The sequence below is a fragment of the Lolium perenne genome, chromosome 7, assembly GCF_019359855.2.
Source record: "Lolium perenne isolate Kyuss_39 chromosome 7, Kyuss_2.0, whole genome shotgun sequence".
In the NCBI taxonomy this organism is placed as follows: Eukaryota; Viridiplantae; Streptophyta; class Magnoliopsida; order Poales; family Poaceae; genus Lolium; species Lolium perenne.
Window position 1 is genome coordinate 290,428,614 of NC_067250.2, and position 18,107 is coordinate 290,446,720.

At 43.4% G+C, this 18,107-nt stretch overlaps 1 protein-coding gene across 1 annotated transcript in view; it reads right to left on the bottom strand.

Moving 5' to 3' along the window:
• Nucleotides 1-17,101, bottom strand: part of LOC139833971 (uncharacterized) — a 61,362-nt gene extending 44,261 nt beyond the window's left edge. The window contains exon 1 of the mRNA XM_071824351.1: nt 16,795-17,101. Within this exon, the coding sequence (XP_071680452.1) occupies nt 16,795-17,101 (307 nt within the window). The remainder of the gene's footprint in view (nt 1-16,794) is intronic.
• Nucleotides 17,102-18,107: the final 1,006 nt, after the last annotated feature.

Below are 18,107 nucleotides of genomic sequence, written 5' to 3' on the forward strand. Positions count from 1 at the left end.
GGCGGCTTTGCAGCGCGGTTGTAGATGATGGCTTCAATCGTCTTGGCATCGATGCGCACTCTCGGCACCGGAAGTGAGACATCAACAGGCTCTGACATTGAAGGCTGGGTCTCAAGGCTGTCGAAGCGATGTTGTAGGCGATGGCTTCAATGTTCGTGGCATCGATGACCACTGTCGGCACGGCCGCCGTCTTGGTGTTCTTCATCATTCAACAGATCTGAGAATAGAATCCTCACCGGTTAGAGACAGAGAGAGATAGAGAGAGACATTTCAACTATTTCTGACGGTTAGATCCTCACCGGCACTCTTAGATCTACGGCGCACGCACGGTTAGATCCGCGCCGCCGCACGCCGCCGCTCGCACGGTTAGATCCGCGCCGCCGCACGCCGCCGCACGCACGGTTAGATCCGCGCCGCCGCACGCCGCCGCACGCACGCACGGTTAGATCCGCGCCGCCGCACGCCACCGCACGCACGGTTAGATCCGCGCCGCCGCACGCCGCCGCACGCACGGTTAGATCCGCGCCGCCGCGACCGCCGTAGTAAGAGAGGAAATACGAGAGAGGAGGATGCGACTGCCAGGGTTGGTAGGTATGTGCTCTGCTCTTGTCTCCGTATGCGTCCATCGTGGTAGAGAGAGAGATACAGGCCGTCCGATCATAAATGATCGAATGGTGCAAGCGTTCGTTGAGCTTTCAACTAACCAATATCCGTGTGACATACATCTCGACCAATCAGAGATCAGCCAGTGAGTACAAGTTAGGAAAACTGAGTAGAACTAAGAGGGGGAAAAGTGAGGAAATGTTTATCGGAAGGGCAAAACTGAGTATGACTGAGTAAAACAAGTGGGCCCGGAGGGGGAAAACTGAGTAACACTAAGTAAAACAGGGGCACCCAAATAATAAACGGACTAAGGGAAATTGAAGCTTTTGGCATAAAAATTGTAAAATTATGTTATTTGAACAATATATTACATTTTGGCCGACTAGATATTGTTTGCAACTCAAAGATACACAAGTGTGACGAATTTGGACTCATTTGGACAAAGTTTGTAAGCATAGTGGGTATTTGGGAGGTGTATTGAGCAGAAAGCCCTGCATCTTCATATCTAGTAGCTCATGGACTAGGAAGTGGTTTTGAAGCTTTTGGCATAAAAACTTCATATCTCTATATTTCCTTTTCCATTATTATTTCTCTAGGTTGTAGGTAACATAACAAGGCTCCATGGGAAGGTTCCACCATGTTTTGAATTATTTTGAATTGAACCCTAAAACCCTAAAACCCTAAAATCCTAAAACCCTAAAATGATAAATGTGGCTTAAATGTGGCATACAAATTGTTCATACAAATTCAAATTGTTCAACACAAAGGGATCCCCAATACAAAGGGAACCACAATACAAATTGTTCATACAAATTCAAATTGTTCAACACAAAGGCATCCCCAATACAAATTGTTCAACACAAAGGGATCCCCAATACAAAGGGAACCACAATACAAATTGTTCATACAAATTCAAATTAGTTATTCAGAATAAAATCTTTCTCTTGCTCCTGTTGAGACTCGGGGCCACCACCTTACTCCGGTAACCCTACCAGGGATATTACCGATGTCTACCTTCCTTTTGCCCTCTTTCTTGTTCTTCTTCTTCTCGCAAAGCTTGTGCTTTTTCTTCTGCCATGTACTCTTCGAAGTTAGCTTCTATCATGGCCTTACTACTTTCGAGGCATTCTCGACTATACCGTTCCCTCTCCTCTAGACTCATCGGTTGAAGCCATTCTACATCCATCTGTTCCCTCGCTCTCGATCCATCGGTTCAATCTCCTCATGTTCAATTGCTGCTTCAATCTCCTCTCGCATTTGCTGCTTCAATCTCCTCATGTTGAATCGTCGCTTCAATCTCCTCTCGCATTTGCCGCTTCAATCTCCTCATGTTGAACCGTCGCTTCAATCTCCTCTCGCATTTGCCGCTTCAATCTCCTCATGTTGAACTCGCTTCAATCTCCTCTCGCATTTGTCGCTTCAATCACCTCATGTTGAACTGCTGCTTCAATCTCAAGTTGAATTGCTGCTTCATTCTCCTCTGCATTTTCTGCTCCCGCCTGATCTTCCATTCCAAAAGCTGGGTCAACTCCATTTTTACAAAGCCTAGCAATGTGTCCAGGGATTCCACAACGTTTGCACTTACGTTTTTGAATCGGTGCACCACCCTCTGCACTAGCTCTGATCCTATTCTTCCTCGGCCTACCTGCCGGTCTAGTCAATACTGGAGAGTACAGTTTGAAGCCTGGATCGACTTTCATCCATTGGTATTTTCCCAACAAGGTAGGAACATTCATAGCATATGCAGCCCTAAATTTGGCAACAGGGAAATACTCTGACACATACTGATCAACTTCACCATCTTCACCCCTATAACACTCATGAAAAACAATGCGTGTATGCAGGTATCCCACGGATCCGCCATCCCCTACAATAGCATGTCCTATCAACCAAACTCATCGGATACCTCCACCGCCTGTTTTTTTGTCGGTGTAGGTTACCTCAGCCTCCATTCCTTTTCTGACGCATTGCATCCTCAATTGTTTTGCCCTCTCATGCAAAGACTTAATCAAAGATGGGAGCATGAGATGGCCAACATAATTTGTGGATGCAATTCTTTGACGCAGATCGATCTTTATCATGATCATCTGCCTAATCTTATCAAATATTTGCCACAGCATAAGCCCTTTCAATGACTTGACCTTTGAATTGAAACTCTCCGCAAGGTTACTTGTTACATAATCTACCTTGCAAATTTCATTGAATTGGCTTCTTGACCACACCCTACCATGATGTTCATCCAAGTACTCCTTCACCCCAGGTTTTTGTTTATACAACACATCCAAATGAAACAGATGCTTCCTAGAGCTGCATGTGTATGAAGCTGGCCATAGGTTGTCAGTAAAAACTTTACCCTTGAATTTCTTTGTAAAATTCTGTACCAAGTGTCGCATACATTCCCTATGCTCCACTCCAGGGAATATCGCTTCTACCGCAGCCTCCAAACCTTTGCAAGCGTCTGTGTGGATAACAAGTCCTGGTGGATGACCTATAAGATCGCGCAAATTCTGCAGAAACCAAGTCCAACTTTCCGTGACTCAACCTCCAAAACCCCATAAGCAACAGGAACATCCAATTATGTCCATCAACTCAGTAGCAGCAACTAGCTGTCCTTTAAACCCTGCCATGAAGAGCTGATGCATCCACGGCCAAATAAGGCCTGCAACCGTCCAAAAAGCCTTTCCAGCAAGCTTTGAAACAAACAAAAGCCCTTCTGAAACATTCCTTGTGCATTACCTTCCCGCTTTTCAATTTGTAGGGAACTATATGCTTGTCTATCGCTACAACACTGCCTGGACTAGCCATCTCCACTTCAGCTTTGAAAGTGTAAAGCAACTGAAAGCTTTCATTCCATGGACCATTGATCTTGTCAAGAGCCATTTCCTTTGCATAGAACATCCTCATGTAAGGTACTTCCATTTTATACTTCTCAACCACCTTTTTTACGAGTGCTGTTGGACCAAGTGAAGGATCTTCTCTCAGCCAATCTAGGATTATATCTGCCAACCACCTAGTCTTCGCTAGCTTTGTTTTCAGCTCTGGCTCTCCCCCTAGAGGTGGACACCTATGGATCTCCTTATTCTTCTTTATCTGAAACATAATGATAAGGGATGTCAGTAATAGATAACAAATTTTACACCGTGATCTAAATACACAACTGGTTGGCATAGTACCTGAACCAAGCCGCTTCGCGCATTGTGGATGCATGCAGCCTAAACCTACACCTTGGGTATGGGCATTTAATTGTGAACCTACCTGGCTCACTTTTAACAACCTCAAAATTATTCTTAGTGAGAATGTGATATGTAGTAATTGCATTACGGCAGTCCATCATCGTTTGAAACACGGTGCCTTCTACAAGCTGGGGATCCTCCCTATTCCACTCAATTGTTGGCAAGTCTTCACCTTCGTAATCGGCTAAAACGAGGCTGTCATCATTCTCATTCTTCTCTTCATCATCAGTGTCATCAAATCTGGCACCAAAAGCAATATCTTCCATGTATTGATCCTCCATTGCACCTTCGCATCGATCTACCAATTCAGGAAACATCAACTCATCCTCGTCATCTTGAGGAGATCGATCCTCAATGTCCGCATCGTCCTCCACATCGACCGTACGAACGATCGGCTACCACTAGCAGGGACGAGATGGTGCTGCTGTGGACCTACAAGGAGGCCATGCGCACACCGTTAGAAGAGGCAGCAGCAGAGAGAGACATGATGCCCGACCACCCGATGATGCCCCAGCACCAGAGAGAGATGATGCCTGGCCCCTGTCCACATGGATACGAATTTTACCGAACCGGCAAGAAGCATTCAAAGCAAAAAGAATTCCCAGATCGTCGTCGGAAATTAGTGGAACAAATCTTCCCTCCTTGTTGTGCAAATATTCGAAATGAACTGCGTCGTCAGAGCTCCAGCTGTACTGAGCGCAGATGTTAGCTTTCAAATTCCTCAACGAGATGGTGGTTGCAACCACCGCAGGGAAGAAAAACCCATTCTTATAGCGTTTAGAATCACGCGTAAAGCTAGAATCCAGCCTAACCACCAGCCGAAAAGCCAGCGCTGGATCAATCCTATTCGAAAAGCAACGCAGTTAGTTGAGCAACAACGATTGGCGCTCAAAAACTGCCTACTGTTAATTCACATAGGCAGACGATGCTTACCCAGATGGAATCCATGCGTTAGATCCCTCCGATTCCCAATCTTCTCCGCGGCTGACGCGAACATTTGGCACACCAGATGGACATACAAACTCCGCGAAAGGGGTAGATCTAGATCTGGTGGAGGCAGAGCCCTCTCCGCCTCCCGGTGGTGGTGGTGGGGGCGGGGGCGGCTCGGCGGCGGACGACGCCATAATGTAGGAGGGCAGGACGGCGTGGCGGCGGAGGGGTGGTGTGTGAGCTCCTCCAGTATCGGGCGGAGTGGAAAGCTTTGGGTGAGCTCCTCCAGTCAACAGTCAACACAGTTCGAAAGAAACGGTCAATTCAACACCAACGCGGCTCCCTAGCCGTCACCGGTAATGGTGAAGGCCTCTGACCAGACGGCAACCCTCCCGTCTGAGCGTCTGCGACGGGTTTCAAACTAGAGGGAGGGGAAAACTGAGGAAAAACTAAGGGGCTGGGGAAAACTGAGTACAACTAATGAACCAGGGGCACGAAAATAGAAATCCCTTATCTTAAACGTGCTCTAAACCTAATTTGGGGGCGTCCTGGACACTTATATTGGGGTTCAGGATGACCAAGGGTCGAGAAAATACATTAAAAACTGACCTAGATCGGGATCTGATCGAGACTGACTCGGACTCGGCCGGTCAGGGGGCCGGTCGACCGGGCCAGGGACCGGGTGGTCCGGTTTGAACTGGGCCAGCGACCGGGTGGTGACCGGGCGTGGGACGGGTGGCTCAGTACACCCGCCCGGATGGCACCGGCGCTGGATCCGGCGGGGGCCGGGCGCTCCCGGCGTGGGGTCCGGTTAGACCGGGAATGGGACCGAGCAGGTCGGCCTGGCGGCCGGTCTGACTGGGCTGTGCACCGGCCTGGACTTGATCTTCCTCCCTCGCGCATGCCTCCCTCTCCTCTCTCTCACGCGTCCATGGGATGTCTTCATGTCTAGCTTCATGTCCAGCTCCATGTCCAGCTTCACGTCCAGCTGCTCCTCTTCTTCTTGTGCGATGCTAGCTCCCTCTTCGTACCTGATCATATGACGGAGGTAGTGGTTCGGTAGGGATGTCCTCATCATCCCCCCCCCCCTTCAAAATACTTCGACCTCGACGCTGCAAGGTCTTCTCCGTCATATGGTGTCAAATCAGCCACATTGAAAAGAATTACTGACACCAAACTCATCAGTTGGAAGATCTATAGAGTAGGCATTATCATTGATCTTGGCAAGCACTTTGTAAGGACCAGCACCACGAGGAAGTAACTTGGACTTTCGTAGCTTCGGGAACCTGTCCTTGAGAAAATCAACCCAGACCATATCAACAGGCTTGAACAACATCTCCTTACGCTTCTTGTTCACCCTTGCAGCATTGCTCTTGCCTTTCTTCTCAATCAACTCTTTAGTCTTCACATGTATCTTCCGTATAAATTTGCCCTCTTTGATGCCTCCATATTGACTCTCTCATGTATAGGTAAAGGCAACAAGTCAAGTGGAGTAATGGGTTTGAAACCATACACAACCTCAAAGGGACACAGCTCTGTGGTAGAATGTACCGCCCTGTTGTAAGCAAACTTCACATGCGGCAAACAATTTTCCCACTCCTTCAAGTTCTTCTTGATCATGGATCTCAACAGTTGTGACAATGTTCTATTCACCATCTCAGTTTGACCATCAGTTTGGGGATGACAAGTAGTGCTGAAAAGTAGCTTTGTCCCCAGCTTTCCCCAAAGTGTCTTCTGATGGCGCGTGATGCACACGTCCGTTGGGAACCCCAAGAGGAAGGTGTGATGCGCACAGCAATAAGTTTTCCCTCAGAAAGAAACCAAGGTTATCGAACCAGTAGGAGATGAAGGCCACGTGAAGGTTGTTGGTGAAGGAGTGTAGTGCGGCGCAACACCAGGGATTCCGACGCCAACGTGGAACCTGCACAACACAATCACAATACTTTGCCCCAACTTAACAGTGAGGTTGTCAATCTCACCGGCTTGCTGTAAACAAAGGATTAAACGTATGGTGCGGAGAATGATGTTTGTTTGCAAAGAACAACAGAGAACAGAGATTGCAGTAGATTGTATTTCAGATGTAAAAGAATGGACCGGGGTTCACAGTTCACTAGTGGTGTCTCTCCAATAAGATATAGCATGTTGGGTGAACAAATTACAGTTGGGTAATTGACAAATAGAGAGGGCATAACAATGCACATACATATCATGATGACTACTATGAGATTTACTTAGGGCATTACGACAAAGAACATAGACCACTATCCAGCATGCATCTATGCCTAAAAAGTCCACCTTCGGGTTAGCATCCGCACCCCTTCCAGTATTAAGTTGCAAACAACAGACAATTGCATTAAGTACTGTGCGTAATGTAATCAACACAAATATCCTTAGACAAAGCATCGATGTTTTATCCCTAGGGGGAACAGCACATCCATAACCTTAGAACTTTCTGTCACTGTCCCAGATTCAATGGAGGCATGAACCCACTATCGAGCATAAATACTCCCTCTTGGAGTTACAAGTATCAACTTGGCCAGAGCCTCTACTAGCAACGGAGAGCATGCAAGAACATAAACAACACATATATGATAGATCAATTAATCAACTTGACATAGTATTCCATATTCATCAGATCCCAACAAACACAACATGTAGCATTACAAATAGATGATCTTGATCATGATAGGCAGCTCACAAGATCTAAACATGATAGCACAAGAGGAGAAGACAACCATCTAGCTACTGCTATGGACCCATAGTCCAAGGATGAACTACTCACGCATCAATCCGGAGGCGGGCATGATGATGTAGAGTCCTCTGGTGATGATTCCCCTCTCCGGCAGGGTGCCAGAGGCGATATCCTGAATCCCCCGAGATGGGATTGGCGGCGGCGTCACAGTAACTTTTCTCGTATCGTGGCTCTCGGTACTAGGGTTTTCGCGACGGAGAGAATAAATAGGCGAAGGGGCAGAGTCGGGGGACGCTCGAGGGGCCCACCCCATAGGGCGGCGCGGCCAGGGGTGGGGCCGCGCCCCCCTAGGGTGTGGCCGCCTCGTCGCCCCTCTTCGTCTCCTCTTCGGACTTCTGGAAGGCTCCGTGCAAAATAAGACCGTGGGCTTTTGTTTCGTCCAATTCCGAGAATATTTCCTGTGTAGGATTTCTGAAACCAAAAACAGCAGAAAACAGGAACTGGCGCTTCGGCATCTTGTTAATAGGTTAGTGCCGGAAAATGCATCAAAATGATGTAAAGTGTATATAAAACATGTGAGTATTGTCATATAACTAGCATGGAATATAAGAAATTATAGATACGATTGAGACGTATCAAGCATCCCCAAGCTTACCCTCGAGTAGGTAAACGATAACAAGGATAATTTCTGAAGTGACATGCTACTATCATAATCTTGATCAATACTATTGTAAAGCATATGAGATGAATGAAGTGATTCAAAGCAATGGTAAAGATAATGACTAAACAACTGAATCATATAGCAAAGACTTTTCATGAATAGTACTTTCAAGACAAGCATCAATAAGTCTTGCATAAGAGTTAACTCATAAAGCAATAGATTCTTAATAGAAGGTTTTTAAGCAACACAAAGGAAGATATAAGTTTCAGCAGTTGCTTTCAACTTCAACATGTATATCTCATGGATAATTGTCAACACAAAGTAATATAACAAGTGCAATAGGTAAACATGTAGGAATCAATGCACACAGTTGACACAAGCGTTTGCTTCTAAGATAGAAAGAAGTAGGTAAACTGACCCAACATAAAGTAAAAGAAAGGCCATTCGCAGAGGGAAGCATGGATTACTCATGTGCTAGAGCTTTTTATTTTGAAAACATGGAAACAATTTTGTCAACGGTAGTTATAATTCATATGTGTTATGCATAAAACCTCTTATAAGTTGCAAGCCTCATGCATCGAATACCAATAGTGCCCGCACCTTGTCCTAATTAGCTCGGATTTCCATGGATTATCATTGCATTAGTGTCACAAAGGGGTACCTCTATGCCACCTGTACAAAGGTCCAAGGAGATAGATCGCATTTGATTTCTCAGTTTTGATAGATCTCAACTTGAGGACATCCATACCGGGATAACATAGAAAACAGATAATGGACTCCTCTTTACTGCTTAAGCATTCAACAACAGATAATATTCTCATAAGAGATTGCGGATTAATGTCCAAGCTGAAACTTCCACCATGATACATGGTTTTGGTTGGCGGCCCAATGTTCTTCTCTAACAATATGCATACTCAAACCATTTAATCATGATAAATCACCCTTACTTCAGACAAGACGAACATGCATAGCAACTCACATGATATTCAACAAAGGTGTAACAGTTGATGGCGTCCCCAGAAACATGGTTACCGCTCAACAAACAACTTATAAGAAATAAGATACATAAGCAACATATTCAATACCACAATAGTTTTTAAGCTATTTTCCCATGAGCTATGTATTGCAAAGACAAGGAATGAAATTTTAAAGGTAGCACGCAACAATTTACTTTGGAATGGCAGAGAAATACCACATATAGGTAGTTATGGTGGACACAAATGGCATGAGTTTTGGCTCAAGGTTTTTGGATGCACGAGAAGCATTCCCTCTCAGTACAAGGCTTTGGCTAGCAAGGTTGTTTGAAGCAAACACAAGTATGAACCGGTACAGCACAACTTACATAAGAACATATTGCAAGCATTATAAGACTCTACACTGTCTCCTTGTTGCTCAAACACTTTTACCAGAAAATATCTAGACTTTTAGAGAGACCAATCATGCAAACCAAATTTCAACAAGCTCTACAGCAATTCTCCACTAATAGGTTCAACACCACATGATGCAAGAGCTTAAACATGATCTATGAGAGCTCAAAACAATTGCCAAGTATCAAATTATTCAAGACAATATACCATTTACCACATGAAGCATTTTCTGTTTCCAACCAAATAGCAATCAACGAAACGGCTTTCAACTCCTCCATGAACATTAAAGTAAAGCTAAGAACACCAGTGTTCATATGAAACAGCGGAGCGTGTCTTTCTCCCACACAATGAATGCTAGGATCCAATTTTATTCAAACAAAAACAAAAACAAACAGACACTCCAAGTAAAGCACATAAGATGTGACAGAATAAAAATATAGTTTCACTAGAGGTGACCTGATAAGTTGTCGATGAAGAAGGGGATGCCTTGGGCATCCCCAAGCTTAGATGTTTGAGTCTTCTTGAAATATGCAGGGATGAACCACGGGGGCATCCCCAAGCTTAGACTTTTCACTCTTCTTGATCATATTATATCATCCTCCTCTCTTGACCCTTGAAAACTTCCTCCACACCAAACTCAAAACAATCTCATTAGAGGGTTAGTGCATAATCAAAAATTCACATGTTCAGAGAGGACACAATCATTCTTAACACTTCTGGACATTACCCAAAGCTACTGAAAGTTAATGGAACAAAGAAATCCACTCAACACAGTAAAAGAGGCAATGCGTAATAAAAGGCAGAATCTGTCAAAACAGAACAGTCCGTAAAGACGAATTTTTTAGAGGCACTTAACAGGCTAAGATGAAAAATCTCAAATTGAATGAAAGTTGCGTACATATCTGAGGACCATGCATGAATTTTTTCAGCATTTTACGAATTTCCTACAGAGAGATCTACTCAAATTCGTGACAGGTAGAAATCTGTTTCTGCGCAGAAATCCAAATCTAGTATCAACTTTACTATCAAAGACTTTACTTGGCACAACAACATGATAACGAGAGGTTGCTACAGTAGTAACAACTTCCAAGACACAACAAAACAGTAGTAAAATAAAAACATCATGGGTTATCTCCCAAGAAGTGCTTTTCTTTAACGCCTTTCAGCTAGGCGCAGAAAGTGCAAATCAAGTAACATCAAGAGAAGAAGCATTAAAATTATAATTTTCCTTAAAGACACAACTTGTCGCAGAGGGTACCTTAGCTGCTCAATCATCTAAATTTCCCATAGTGGTACTAAGGGTTTTATCAATTTTAGGCTTATAATAATTCTTTGGCTTAGGCACCGTAGAGACATACATGAATTTTTGCTCCTTACCCACATAAGATTTCTACTTAAACTTAAGAGAAGAAAAAGTTGAACCCAAGGTTCCCATAGCTTGTTCAAGTTCACCAATCCTACGGGTTTGATTATCATGGATAGCACAAGTTTCTAAGATAGCAATTCTTTCATTAATTCCTCCTAGGGATTTATCAAGTTTATCAGTATTATCAAGTAATATTCCCAATTTAGTCTCAACACTTGGAAGATTTTTCTCTATGGCTTCCAACTTTTTTATGACATCCTCGAGAGAGATTTCAATTTTAGCTTCATTAACAGGTGGTATTCCAACTAGACTTTCAATGATGCAACTAGCTTCTAAAGCAGGAGTACCTAGGAAATTACCCCCTGAAAGAGTATCAAGAACATACCTATTCCAGCTAGATATACCAACATAAAAGTTCCTAAGGAGGATAATAGTGGAGTGTTTCTTAGTGCACCTATGATGAGCATCACTAATTCTATACCAAGCATCTTTAAAACTTTCTCCCCCTTTTTGCTTAAAAGAACGAACTTCAACTTCAGGATTACTCATTTTAGCAATAGTAAAAATAAACAAAGCAAAACCGAATTAAATAAAGTAAAACAAGTAACTATTTTTTGTGTGTTTTTGATATAAAGAAAGCAAACAAAATAGAAAATAAAATAAAGTAAAGCAAGACAATAAACAAAGTAAAGAGATTGGATGTGAGAGACTCCCCTTGCAGCGTGTCTTGATCTCCCCGGCAACGGCGCCAGAAAACAGTCTTGATGGCGCGTGATGCACACGTCCGTTGGGAACCCCAAGAGGAAGGTGTGATGCGCACAGCAGTAAGTTTTCCCTCAGAAAGAACCCAAGGTTATCGAACCAGTAGGAGATGAAGGCCACGTGAAGGTTGTTGGTGAAGGAGTGTAGTGCGGCGCAACACCAGGGATTCCGGCGCCAACGTGGAACCTGCACAACACAATCACAATACTTTGCCCCAAGTTAACAGTGAGGTAGTCAATCTCACCGGCTTGCTGTAAACAAAGGATTAAACGTATGGTGTGGAGAATGATGTTTGTTTGCAAAGAACAACAGAACGAGATTGCAAAGATGATTGTATTTCAGATGTAAAAGAATGGACCGGGGTCCACAGTTCACTAGTGGTGTCTCTCCAATAAGATATAACATGTTGGGTGAACAAATTACAGTTGGGCAATTGACAAATAGAGAGGGCATAACAATGCACATACATATCATGATGACTACTATGAGATTTACTTAGGGTATTACGACAAAGAACATAGACCGCTATCTAGCATGCATCTATGTATAAAAAGTCCACCTTCGGGTCAGCATCCGCACCCCTTCCAATATTAAGTTGCAAACAACAGACAATTGCATTAAGTACTGTGCGTAATGTAATCAACACAAATATCCTTAGACAAAGCATCGATGTTTTATCCCTAGTGGCAACAGCACATCCATAACCTTAGAACTTTCTGTCACTGTCCCAGATTCAATGGAGGTATGAACCCACTATCGAGCATAAATACTCCCTCTTGGAGTTACAAGTATCAACTTGGCCAGAGCCTCTACTAGCAACGGAGAGCATGCAAGAACATAAACAACACATATATGATAGATAAATTAATCAACTTGACATAGTATTCCATATTCATCGGATCCCAACAAACACAACATGTAGCATTACAAATAGATGATCTTGATCATGATAGGCAGCTCACAAGATCTAAACATGATAGCACAAGAGGAGAAGACAACCATCTAGCTACTGCTATGGACCCATAGTCCAAGGATGAACTACTCACGCATCAATCCGGAGGCGGGCATGATGATGTAGAGTCCTCCGGTGATGATTCCCCTCTCCGGCAGGGTGTCGGAGGCGATCTCCTGAATCCCCCGAGATGGGATTGGCGGCGGCGGCGTCACAGTAACTTTTCTCGTATCGTGGCTCTCGGTACTAGGGTTTTCGCGACGGAGAGAATAAATAGGCGAAGGGGCAGAGTCGGGGGACGCTCGAGGGGCCCACCCCATAGGGCGGCGCGGCCAGGGGTGGGGCCGCGCCCCCCTAGGGTGTGGCCGCCTCGTCGCCCCTCTTCGTCTCCTCTTCGGACTTCTGGAAGGCTCCGTGCAAAATAAGACCGTGGGCTTTTGTTTCGTCCAATTCCGAGAATATTTCCTGTGTAGGATTTCTGAAACCAAAAACAGCAGAAAACAGGAACTGGCGCTTCGGCATATTGTTAATAGGTTAGTGCCGGAAAATGCATCAAAATGATGTAAAGTGTATATAAAACATGTGAGTATTGTCATATAACTAGCATGGAACATAAGAAATTATAGATACGTTTGAGACGTATCATCTTCCAGAAATAGCTCATAAACTTCACGTCACGGTCAGAAACAATAGTCTTCGGGACTCCATGTAGACGTACAATTTCCCTGAAAAACAAGTTAGCAATATGCGACGCATCGTCGCTCTTGTGGCAGTCAATAAAATGTGACATCTTAGAGCATCTATCCACTACCACAAATATAGAATCATGGCCTCTTTTAGTACGCGGCAAACCCAACACAAAATCCATACTAATGTCTTTCCATGGTGTAGTAGGTGCCGGTAAATGAGTATACAAACCGTGAGGTTTCAGCTTGGACTTCTTGTTGCAAGTAATGCATCTCTTCACATACCTGTCCACATCCCGCCTCATCTTTGACCAATAAAAGTGATCAACGAGCATGAGTAGCGTCTTCTTACGCCCAAAGTGACCCATCAAACCACCAACATGTGATTCATGTAATAAGAGCAAACACACAGACGATTCTGGAACACATAGTTTGTTAGCTCTAAACAAGAACCCATCATGTATGTGATATTTTTCCCATGCTTTACCAATAGCACACAAGCGATATGGTTCAGCAAAATCATGATCAGCGGCATACAAATCACATAGTACTTCTAATCCAGGAATTTTAACATCAAGTTTCGTTAATAGCATATTTTTTCTAGACGGAGCATCAGCAACAATGTTACCTTTTCCCTTCTTATGCTTAACAATGTATGGAAAAAACTCAATGAACTCAACCCACTTACCAAGACGCCGATGCAAAGTAGATTGAGCTTTCAGATATTTCAAAGCTTCATGATCAGAATGTATGATAAATTCTTTTGTCCACAAATAATATTGCCAAACCTCAAGAACTCTAATTAAAGCATACAATTCTTTATCATATATAGGATAGTTTAACTTAGCACCAGAAAGTTTCTCAGAAAAATATGCAATTTGGCGACCCTCTTTCATCAACACACCACCAAATCCAAGACCACTAGCATCACATTCAATCTCAAATTGCTTATTGAAATCGGAAAGTGCAAACAACGGTGCAGAAGTTAACAATTTTTTCAGTTCATCAAAAGCATGATCTTGGGCGACGCCCCACTCAAATGCAACACCCTTTTTAGTCAATTCATTCAAAGGTGCAGCAATAGTACTAAAATTGGGGACACAACGTCTATAAAACCTAGCTAGATCATGAAAACTTCGTACTTGACTCACATTCATGGGAGTAGGCCAATTTGCTTCAATTTTAGACACATCTACTTCTACTCCATGCTTAGAGACAACATAAACCAGAAATATGACCTTATCTTTGCAAAATGTGTGCACTTCTCGAGATTACTATAGAGTTTATTATCACGCAACACTTGCAAAACATGTCGAATATGTATAGTATGATCAGATTCATTGCGGCTATAAATTAATATGTCATCAAAGTACACAACCACAAACTTGCCAATAAAATCTTGCAAAACATGGTTCATTAGTCTCATGAAAGTGCTGGGTGCATTAGTCAGACCAAAAGGCATTACTAACCACTCATATAAACCAAATTTTGTTTTAAAGGTTGTTTTCCATTCATCCCCCTCTTGCATCCTAATTTGATGATAACCACTACGCAAATCAATTTTAGAGAAAACAGCAACACCACTCAATTCATCTAGCATATCCTCTAAGCGGGGAATAGGATGACGATATCGAATAGTAATGTTGTTTATCGCTCTACAATCTGCACACATGCGCCAAGTACCATCTTTCTTAGGAACTAAAATAATAGGAACATCACAAGGACTATAAGGCTTATGCGGATATAATATTTGTCGAGTTGCGTTCTGAATTTCCTTCGTCTCTTCAGGGTTCGTCCTATATATGGCGCCCTGTTGGGAAGCGAGGCGCCGGGGATCAAGTCAATTTGATGCTCAATACCACGCAATGTTGGCAATCCTGCGGGTACCTCCTCCGGAAACACATCGCTGAATTCCTGCAAAACATTAGAAACACCAAGAGAAATAGGGGTCATGTCGTTAGAAACCAAAACCTCACCCTTCTACATCAGCACAAGAGGCATGGCTGTAGGATCCTCACTAAATTCTCTCATATCTTCTTTGGTGGCTAGTATAACCAAGGAATTCACTCCCTCACTTTTCGTTATATCACTCACGACATTACAATTCTCTCTCCTATCTATGGGTGCATCCTCCAAGTGTACTTCAGTTTTCGGACGAGACTCATTGAAAATTTGATGTGGTGACATAGGCTGCAAGTTAATTTTCTTGCCCTTGAACTCCAAGTGATATGTATTGGTGTGGCCATTGTATTGCACAGAACAGTCATAGAGCCATGACCGACCCAATAGTAGGTGACACACCGTCATAGGAACCACATCAAAATCAATGGAATCCTTATACGGTCCAATCTCAAAATCAACACGCATCATGTGGTTTACCTTCATCTCACCATTGTCACTTAACCACTAGATATAGTATGGATGCGGGTGCGGTAGATACTTCAGTTTCAGCTTGGCACACAACTACTTGCTTGCTAGATTGCGACAACTCCCGCCATCAATAATGACCTTGCAACCTTTATCAGGACCAACTAGTGCCTTTGTTTGGAATAAATTGCAGCGTTGAGTAGATGCAATCGGCTGCACATTAAGAGCACACTGTGACACAACAATAGTGCGAGCTTCAGACGGATAAGCATCTACACCATCACTCTCATAATCATCATCTTCTGGAGCATACAGATCAACATCATCTCCAGTTTCATAATCATCATGGTCATTAATGATCATCACTTTACGATTTGGACAATCTCTCTTGAAATGACCCTTGCCCCCACAAGTATGTCAATTGATATCGCGGTTGCGCGCTGTAGACATGCTAGAACCACTTGTACTTACAGCAAGTTCGGACTTCTTTGTGTTGAACACATTAGTGACCGGCTTGCTTGACGAAGTAGGAAAAGGTGCGGGGCATGAAGATGGCGCCGTTGATGGGGGCGCCCGAGGCGTGTAGCGACCAGCTCCCGTAGCACGGCCTTTGATTTGCGCCTCATCAGCTAACTGTGCTTCAGCTTCTCTTGCATGATGTAGCAGTTGATTCATAGTAGTGTAACTGTGATGACGAACAATGCCTTTGATATTATACTTCAGACCATGTAGAAAACGTTGCATTGTCATCTCAAGTGACTCACGGACACGGCCACGCTGCATAAGCATCTCCATCTCCATGTAATAAGCATCAACTGTCATAACACCTTGTCTCAAGAGGGTCAACTTATCATATATAGATTGCAAATAATTAGTGGGAACGAAATGAGCTTGCATGATTGCCTTCATCTCGCGCGAGGTAAGAACTGTCAATTCTTCATCTTCTTGACGAGCACGTGTAATTCCATCCCACCAAAGCAATGCATATCCATCAAATTCTGAGGAAGCAAGATTAATCTTCCTATCTTCAGTATAGTCATGTAGGCGCCATAAATTCTCAATTTTCATCTCCCAAGTGAGGTATTCTTCAACATCAGGACCTCCTTCAAATTTGGGTATTGAGAACTTGGGCTTACCCAAACCATCGTCTTGTTGTTGTGGAGGGACACGGTGACCTCCAAGTTCAACAAAACCACGACCACTGTTACCACGTCCAATACCACGAGCAGTAGGTTGTTCTTCAAGATCAGCATCTTCATCTTCATGTTGTTGTTGTTGTTGGGTCAGGTTCTCAACAGCTAACTGCAACACCTGAATAGAACGCTGAATATCCATCACTTGTACTTGAATTGTATTGACGGTCTCATTAATGGTATCAAGCGTCTTGGTAACGTTCCCAATGTCATCATTAAGTTTTTGGCCCTGCTCGCCAAATTCACGTCGCATCTCATTACGAAGGGCTTCATACTCCCTCCAAGTCATGACATCGACTGCATCCTTCTGTTTCTGGTTAACAATTTTAGCATCACTAGAAGACATGGTTAGTAGATTAGTGCACTAAAACAAAATATATGGTGGTACTCTCACAACTCACTCAAAAACTGATAAGAAAAGGAAATATTACCGCTCCAAAGTGAATTAGTATTGCTTACCACTTGTACTGATGACTAGTGCACGGATGTAGCGAAGCGAATATCAAGGGTATAAGAACAATCACACGGCAAAGCAGGATATATGTGGGGTTGTAGGTAGGCTACCTATTTGCACCAATAACAAGCTCTAGCGCTGACCGTAGCAACCAATGATACCCACACAAGGCGATAAATGTGGCAATGCAACTATATGGATGAAAAGGTTGCAATGCACTCGAGAGACGCTAGCAAAGCTCAACGGAACAGGCAGAAGATTGCTCAACTACAGGTGCAAAAAAGTAAACTAGGCCTTCACTTGATCTTACTAGCACTTCACTTTCTTTTTTTGTTGATTTTTTATTTTATAACACGCAGCTATGTAGCTCTTTTTGCTTCTTTTTACTTTTCTATTTTTATTTATTTTATGACTCAACTCCTTGATAACACGGCCAACAGAAATTGCAAAGCACCAAAACCCTAATGAGCAGCTTGTCGAGCAGTAAAACTAGTCTCTTCTGGGGATGTTCCTAGTCACTTATATCGAAAGGCTGTGTCTATGGTTGGGACAAGCACAATGTACGCTATGTGGAATCGGAGTAACAAAAACTGAGAACTAGATGATAGCGAAAAACAAACCCTAACAATCTACTAGATGGAAGAAAAAGATACGCAAAAACAACTACGAAAAGCAACTAAAACACAAAATTAGTGCAATCTAAGGCTATGGCAAACCCTAACCCTAACTCTTTTTGGCTTTTTCTAGATAGGAAACACTCACAACTCAACTATGGGGTGCATTGTGGATGGCTTACCGAGAAAACGCTAAAATCTGATACCAAGATGATAAGGGGTTGCCC